Source organism: Callospermophilus lateralis, chromosome 4, assembly GCF_048772815.1.
Source record: "Callospermophilus lateralis isolate mCalLat2 chromosome 4, mCalLat2.hap1, whole genome shotgun sequence".
NCBI lineage: Eukaryota > Metazoa > Chordata > Mammalia > Rodentia > Sciuridae > Callospermophilus > Callospermophilus lateralis.
The window spans coordinates 78,259,066-78,267,720 of NC_135308.1; the positions used below are offsets into that span (position 1 = coordinate 78,259,066).

The 8,655-nt window shown below is 34.0% G+C and overlaps 1 protein-coding gene across 1 annotated transcript; it reads right to left on the reverse strand.

Moving 5' to 3' along the window:
• Window positions 1-1,497: 1,497 nt before the first annotated feature.
• LOC143396698 (early activation antigen CD69) lies at window positions 1,498-7,798 on the reverse strand. The gene is made up of 5 exons (XM_076852641.1): window positions 7,688-7,798; window positions 4,991-5,113; window positions 3,787-3,986; window positions 3,337-3,437; window positions 1,498-2,317 (listed from the first exon to the last, which is right to left on the reverse strand). The coding sequence occupies exons 1-5, from the start codon at window positions 7,749-7,751 to the stop codon at window positions 2,209-2,211; spliced, it is 597 nt and encodes a 198-aa protein (XP_076708756.1). The 5' UTR covers window positions 7,752-7,798; the 3' UTR covers window positions 1,498-2,208.
• Between the last annotated feature and the right edge of the window lie 857 nt (window positions 7,799-8,655).

Genomic DNA, 8,655 nt, shown 5'->3' on the forward strand with positions numbered 1-8,655 from the left:
GCTCTGAGTTCTGCTTTGGTGTTCACAGCTCTGGAATATTCTGTGAAAATCTGTTGTATGGGGTTTTGTCAAATGCTCTGAGATGTTGTATTCCATCTAGGTGAGACCCTGTGGAGAAGCCGCCTGACTGCTTTCTCGGATTCATGCACACAGCAGCCAGAAACGGTGTCTCCTCTATTCCGCCATCTTGGATCCACTCTCCATCAGTTCTTAATATTTAAAACATGTCTAGGGTTTGCTATGAACCAGGTTTTAAGTTAATTTTCATGTACTAAGTAATTTAGTTTCTAACTAATTTTAAGTAAATTTCTAGCTAATTCTAATAACAATAGCTAATTTGCTGAGGTAATCAAAATTTTCAATAATATTCAAAATGTTAAATCTGTAACCTAGACTCATCTTAGTAAGATATGTGCCAAAAATTACTATATGTTATTATATGTGCCAGTTATCTGTGTTTTGTTTTGGTTTTCAACATAATTTCAAGTTCTTCCTCTGAAAAGAACACTTCACCTGCATATTTCACACAGTAGCCAGTGGGTGACAGTAATGAAACTCAGGCTACCTGCCTCCTACCCTCTGGCTTTTACCAGCAACACTTTCCAATTGCACATTTTATAACACACATTTTATAGGATACCAGCTTCTCGCATGACTCAGGAGTAGAATGCCGTCATTAATGATAGACTATTAGCATTAAGGGGACATTTCATTGTACAAGAGGAGCTCAAAGGTCAAGAAATTTATCTTTTTTTTTTACTAAGAAGTATTTTAAATTCATATTTCTTTTCTATATGCCATTGGTGGTGACAACAGGTTAAAGATACCATGAATATCATATATGTCCAATGTTCAGAAAAAAATATTGAAAAATACGTTTGAAAAACAATTAGGAAAGTAATTCAATTTGTTCCTGATTGAAATACTCATGGATATCATACAGTATCCCATTTCTGTTTAATTAATTATTTGGTGTAAATAATTAATATATATAGCACCTCAGAATTGAATAAGATATTTTAAGCCATTGTTTATGAGGACCAAATGTTACCAAGCATCTGCAATACAAAGAAAAATGGATACAGTCCTTTAGAAAACATGGGTATAAAAATAACTTCAAAGGTATTAATGATATTATAAAACTAAGTAAGTCTTTACTATAAACAGGAATTTTGGAAAATCATAGTATTCTGTTTTCTGCTTTCTAATATGGCATATGATGTTTAATGTAGTTTGAACACTTCTTGGAACCCATGGTGTTGATTCTATTTTTATTTTCACATACAACAAATGAGCTTATAATTGTGCTGAACACAAAACACAAACAAACAAACATACTTCATTGCACAGAAAATGCTTCACATGAAGTAGTGCACATGACAAAGCTGATTAGGAAAGGCACAACCTTATTACCAGAAGAGACTAGTATTATTCCAAGTTTGAACAATACAGAGTATTTACTGATAGAGATTTGCCACTCCATATATTGCACATTTTTCAACATTTTTGTCTGTTTTTCAAATATTCTTCATAGTTTTTGCTTTTGTCATTTCTTCAAAAAACACTATGTGGATGATTTTAAAGGCAAAGAAATTCATACCATTGACAAAGACCTGTCTACAACTGAGAAAGTTAAAAAAAAGAAAGACAAATGCTATTCTTTTGGGGATAAATATGACAAAGTAACCTGGCAAAGGCCTCCAAGTAGAGGAAAATATTATACAGTTTAGTTTCATAAACATGTTCACTTATAAATGCTAAGTTTAAGAAATTCATTTATACCAAATATCCATTCCTAGTTAAAATTCCCTTTGTTTACATTCACTTTTTGCCTCCATCATCAGCTTTTTCAAGCAGCACAAATGCAGGAAGGACACTCATTGTTCATAGTCATTCAACAATAAATAATAATTCCGAACCTATTGTTACTTCTGGACTTGAGTACATAAAGTGCATTTGAAAAGTTTAATAGTCATTCTCCTTATTCTTGGGACATGACTGTCAATCAACCTGCAATATTTTCAGCTCACAGAAGAAGGAGTCCATAATGCAGATTTTTTCCTGGAATTTCTCTCCGTTTTGTTCCAAAGACAGATTTATAAGTTTGTTCACCATGTCTTTGTGGACATTTCTGACACAAAGTAGCATCATTTGACACAACTTTCCTTTAGTTCCAGCAACAATGGCTTGAGTGAATATGCTTGCTCATTATCTGAAGGGTTTGCTGCAGACCCAGGGTAAATTCCTCTCACATTCTGCACTGCTGATATCTGTGCTGTTCAGAAATGCACACTTCTCAGACCCCGTCAGGTTGAACCTGTCAAACAATGAAGACACTCAAAATTATTTTCAATTCTTCATTTCCATTCAGTTACATGAGAATAAACTTAATGGTCACCTCTACTATTTTTTCTTTAGGAGAAATTATGAGACAAATCTGCCAGTCAAGTTATCATAGTCTAATCTGTGGGACAATAGACAAAAAAATGAAGGAATAGCATGCAGAGAAAAGATACAGAGTTAAGAGTAAAGTGCTCCATTTGTTTGGTAGGCATGTCAACAAAGGGGTGATTCTAGGTCATTTTGAGTTCATTGATTCTTCAAGAAATACTTCAGAAATTACATGCATTCAAAAGTCATGCATACTTGTGAATACATATTTAGGGTGTTTATGGATCTTGCAGCCCATCTGTAGATATGAGACTGTAAGGACACATATTAAGGATCCCTTTACTATAGATCTGAATTTTGATCTTGATGCTGTATCTGTAATTATCCTAAACTTATTAATAGTGAGAAATTTATTCCATTCTGAATTTTGAGAAAGCAGAAATCAACACCAAACTTATAAAATGTCTCTCAAAAACAGAATAAGTATCTTAAATTCTCTGGCAAGTTTCTTCAGGTTCATAGAAATTCATAATTAGGCATTGATTATGTTGTTCTTTATCCACGCAGATATGAAAACTAGGAAAGAGAAAGAAGAAATTTTTTTCCAGGAACTATCTCATCAGTCATCTCCTTAGAATATTTCCAAACAAGCTAATTTCGATCATTCATACTAGAGTTTACTGAGGAAAAATTACTATAAGAATTTATTGTCAGAATCCTAAGTTGATAAAAATATAACAAAGACTGTCTTGAAAGGAGTCCATTGGATATAAGCGTATAAAAGAAAATTTTAAGAGCTCTACCCATGAGTATCTCAACCTTCATAGCCAACTGGGATTTGCAAGAAGAAAAGAAAAAAAAATTAAAGGTTAAATGAAAGAAGAAAGGGAAAGCATTTTTCCTGTGGTGCCAGCCTGGGAACAATAAAGAAACTTCTTGACTTACCAGTTGTGAACTCTGCCATCTGACCATTTCCATTTCTGACCATCTTCATTGTTCAGCCCAATCCAGTGTTCAGACCCTCCCACATATCGTTTCAGGAAGTTCTTAAAACATAAAGGAGTTGTTATGTTAAACCACTGACTGAGGAAACATGTATTTATTAGATCTGATTTTTAAAAGCTTTAATTTGAAGCATAATGACTAAGGCTGATCATTTATTATTTTTGTATAGGAGAAGCTTATTTGGACTTCTGGCCTTTGAAGCTAAGCAGTCAAAAATCACTTTTCAAAGTCCATATTGAACCCTCATTTTGAACTCAGAGCGATCATATCACTTCTGTGACAATTTTCCTAAATGTGCAATAGATACAAAGTTTTCACTCAGAAAGAAACCACAGATTGCCTATTTAAAACAAAATAACATCATTTTGTGAAGTTATTTTTGAATCTTACCATGTCCTTTTCAGATTCAATGACAGCAAGAGTAGCACCATCTTTGGAACAAGAGTTTTTTGCTAAAATCCAGCTCTTTGTTGTGGTGGAAATAAAGTAGCATTTCCTCTGGTACACAACCCACTCTTCTGAGCATGAAGAATCATGGGTGTCTGAAGGCACTGGGAACTTATATTGCCCTGGACAATTATATTGGCCCACTGTGAAAAGGAAAATGTTTTGTTTTTTTTTTTTTAGTAACAAAAGAAATCAAATAGATTCAGCATGTAAACTTAATTTAGGTATGATAGAGAGTGAGAACCAGGAAAGAGAGAAGGAAGAAGAAAGCAGTTGCTCACTTATCTAACTATTCTTTGTGTCTATTCATCATCAGATGAGGTATGAGCATAAGGGGTATCTCTTTGGTCACTCAGACAGTGGCAGGGAAGATAGAAAAAAATCCTGGAAGTAGTCTTTGAACTAGAAAGTGTAATATACATTGTAAATTCCAAGTAATGTTGTAAGTTTAAATGAGGTGGAGATGTAGGAATTTGAAGATACAAGAGGTACAATACTAAATTGGGAGATGAAGTAGAGAGTAATTGTCAGGTAAATAAATCAAAGTAAAGAAAGATCAATGGCTAGAGATGTTTCATAAAAATGTAAAATTTCCTATAGTTAAGACACAGGTGTATATTGGTATACATAATAAAATAGTATGTATTCAGTGTCATGTCACTTCTGACTGAGAATTTCTAGCTATAGTCTTAATAACTCAGAACTACCATTCTGTGGCTTTAGGATAAGAGACAAAAATAAATGACTGGCCAATTTTTATTAATCTGTGCTTTAGATATTATTTTTTTTCCTGCCAATGATGAATGGAAAATACACATTTTTTTTCTAGCTAAATGTCTCTTCATTTAGAATTCATATTAGCTTCTTTTCTTCTAGATGTAAAAGTCTGCTCAACTGTGCTTTTCTCCTATAGTGATATATAAATCGTAAACACTTAATACTCATAAGAGCAATGTAGTAATCATTCAAAGAACATGGAATTATATTTTGTACTGATTAGAAATTTGGCCATGTATGGTACATGAGATTATCCTAAATTGAACAGAATTTCTGATTAACTAGACTGAGCTAATACCTATTGATTTCAGCTGGGCATCAATGCTTACAGCTAGGAGACTTTGCAAGAACTCATGAAGTGAAGACCCACCTGATAAGGCGACGAGAGCTATGATTAAAATGGTGATGAAGACCACATTCATTACAGCACATGGAATAGGAACTTGAAGAGACCCTTCATGATGTGTTTCATAATGGAGGCTGATGGCATTTCCTGAAAGGAAGAAAGTTTTTGATGAATTCAGGCAGACCTTAAGATGGGGCAATCTTTTGTGGTATGTAAATGAAAGAAAGAAAGAAAGAGAGAGAGAGAGAGAGAGAGAGAGAGAGAGAGAGAAACAGAGAGGAAGAGAAAGGTAGATAGGTAACACATTTTGTGAAAAGGAAAAACTAATTTTTCCAAAATTTTGTGTGAACTTGGAAAATTTCTTATTAGGTAAAAATAAAACATTTCAGTCATAGTTCTGAGGTTATAAAATATCACCCAATATTTGCACATACTCATATATGAATTTAATATACACAATGGATGTACTTTGTACCTATAAGAATTTTAACCACATTATCATTTTCTTGTTTTAATTATAATACAGTATTTATTAAGCATCCAATTGCCCTAGAGGGCATACAAAAAAAATCATGAGATAATCCCTTACCCTCTTGACAGTTACTGTTTAAGAGATGTTTCATAAAAATGTCAAATTTCCTATAGTTAAGACACAGATGTCTTTAAGAGAGACGATATGAATGGAATTGGAATGGATAATGTAATGAAATAAAAAATCACAAAGCTAGAATGATATAAAATTTTAAACACCTGAGGAATATTTTTGATGAAGTTAGTGCAGATGTGGAACAATTGAAATTTTCATACATTGTTGGTAGGAGAGTAAATTGGAAACGGTTTCTTAAAAAATCAAATAAACCTCTAGTGTATGATCCAGCCTCTTACTCCTCTGAATAGCTAGTGTCAACATCAACTTTTGCTTATTCTAGGGTTTCTTTTTCCCAATGTATGTCTGCATTCAGATTTTGCAAGAGAAACCTTTATTTTATTCCTGTCTAGTTCTATTTCTCTCAGTTTCCCAAAGAAATTCCTCCTGTTTTACACTTGTATACAATTATCATTAGAGACAGCCTTTGGTAGGTCAGGCAACATCTGTCTAGTTTCACTTTCCACCACGTGAGACTCAATCATTCTGCTTGAATTCAACGCAGCAATACCTCTGACTCCTCAGCAAGCCCTAACACATCCACACAGCTGTTGAACATGAGAGCCAGCTCAGCCAGTTGGCCCAGATCTGTACTTTATTTACATTAGTAAGGGGTATGGCTAACCACATTTGCTCTATCACCTAGGTGACAAAACATACCCCCAACAGCACCCTTTTGCTGTGATTATAGATTTTCTCCATTAATGGAGAAGGTGAAAACAGACCCACCCATTTATTAAGTCGATAACTTGCTCAAGAGCGATGGCCAGCAATTGTTCATACTACTAAAATAATTATGATGGAAACACAGATTAAACATTCAACAATAAATCTGTATGATCTCAGGTAAAGTTAATAATTTCTGTATCGGGTCCTTCTTTCCATTATGCTCTTTTTATTGAATACATTTATTAATATCTTTTCAAAAATCATTTTACTTTTTAGCAGCTTGACTGGGCTGTAAAGTCGTGGTTCACCTGGTTACTTAAAAATTTACATGTCTTACACTTTTTAGTCACACTTGACTTCATGTTCTTAAAACAAATAATAAGTTAATCAAAAATAAGTAATATTTTTCTAGAGTAAACCAATCTAGTAGATATACACTGAGAAAATGATTTCTTCCTCAGAGATTGTTTTGGCTGTGCTGTTTCTAACACATTCCTTTATTAACTGGACAGCTCTTGCTTACAACTTAACTCAAAATACTAATAGTGCTTTAGCTTACTACTTATTAGGAAGTAAAAGGAATAAATGAAAAAATATCAGGAAAGTCTTACAGAAACAAGACAGAAAAATAATGGAAAATTATGTTACTAGGAAATAGAATAGATATGTGAATAAAATAGAAGAAAGGAGAAAATTACAAGATAATTGCACTTTGATGAAAAGAAAAAAAGAAAATTTGTCTGCTCATCTAGAAGTTGAAGTCAGTGATTATAAAAATGAAATTGGAGGGTGAAACTGAGGGAAACAGTCCCCAAAGGAACATCAAAACAGAAGATTGTATTTTTGAGATTTTTTTTTTATTCTCTTAATAAATGCCATTGAGCACTGTAAATGTTTAGACTCTCATATAGCTGTTTTCTCAGACTGGAAACTTGTACATATTTAGCAATTAAAAGATACTGTCCTGAGAACACAGCATGAACAGGATGATGCTCACAGAAAGCAAAGGTCTAAAGGTAAACAATCAAGAATGTTATGGTCTGTGAAAAACAGAATTTTTCACAGGGAGAGGTAAAACTTCCTGGAATAGGCACAGGTGGACATGGAAAAATAATGGAGAGTAACTAGGCTAGGACTGGGAATTTTTTATTTCAATATAAAAATTGAGATGCTATAAAGTTGATTTAAAGGAAAAGATCTTTAAATTTCTTCTGAGAGTCACCTTGTAGCTTCCACTTTAGCAGGTATTCTATCTTCTCACAAGAGGAATTTCTCTCTTCCCAGTTTCTGCTGACTGAAATGGAACCCAACCAAACTCTTTAAAAGTGCCCTATTTTCTTGCCTCAGTACCACTGTATGTCATTTATAGAAATACTACTGGAATGTAAGAATCAGGGGTGACTTACTTTTTGGTCCTTTCTCCAGATTCAGAGAGCTCTTCTCTGTTATGGAACAATCTTCAGAATTCATCCTTATTCTCAAGGTTCCCTGGTGGATCTCAAGTCAAGTCAACCTACTGGGAGTTCTTCCTGGAGCTTATGTTCAGCATCTGAGTCTCTGAGGCTTCTCAGCATTTATGTTCCTTTAGGGTGACTCCACCCCCTTCCTCTTACCTCCTACTTGTTTAACTCTGCCATTTCTCTTTAATTTACGCTCCAGTGGACCAGACAGTTCACTGTGTGTTGTTGTGGTGAGGTGTGGGTTTTCCCTGCTGTCTGAAATGTGCTTTCTCACAACTGTAGGTGCATCGTGAAGAGACAAGTGGGATTTTCCCAGAATCAGAAACATCCTTCCTTAAAGTTTTAGAAAACTCAGATAATGTAGAAGATAGCATAATCTAAGTAAAGAATTAAGGGTTAGAGCTTCCTAGTTGATATGGAAATAATTTGGAGGAGAGTGTAATGTTTCTTGGAATCCCATTCATTCATTCATTCATTCATTCATTCATTCATACATTTAACAACTAGTATTTATTAAACATACACTATGTACCTGATGCTGTTGGGGGCTAGATGATTTATTGCTTTATAAGAATTTTAAAATCTTCGTTCTCATGAATCTCACTTCAGCTTGGAAACATTTTAGGAAGCTGTGTATTGGCTTTCGGAAGTATGTCACTCCCTTCTTCCCTGGGGACTAGTTCCTTTAAGGTGTCATTTAGCTAAGTAGTTGCCTTAATACAGGAAATAGAAAGCTTGTGGTCTGGAACTTCCTTGCCGTGTTCTAAAATTGTTTATCTTAAATTGTCTGTTTCATCATCTCTGCTATTTTTTTAAATTTCACTGTCACTTAGACTGCCTTTTTTTCACCTAACTAATATCTTTTTTTCTATTTTTCCCTGAGCTTTTTGGTTATTCTGCTCAGATCTCTCTGA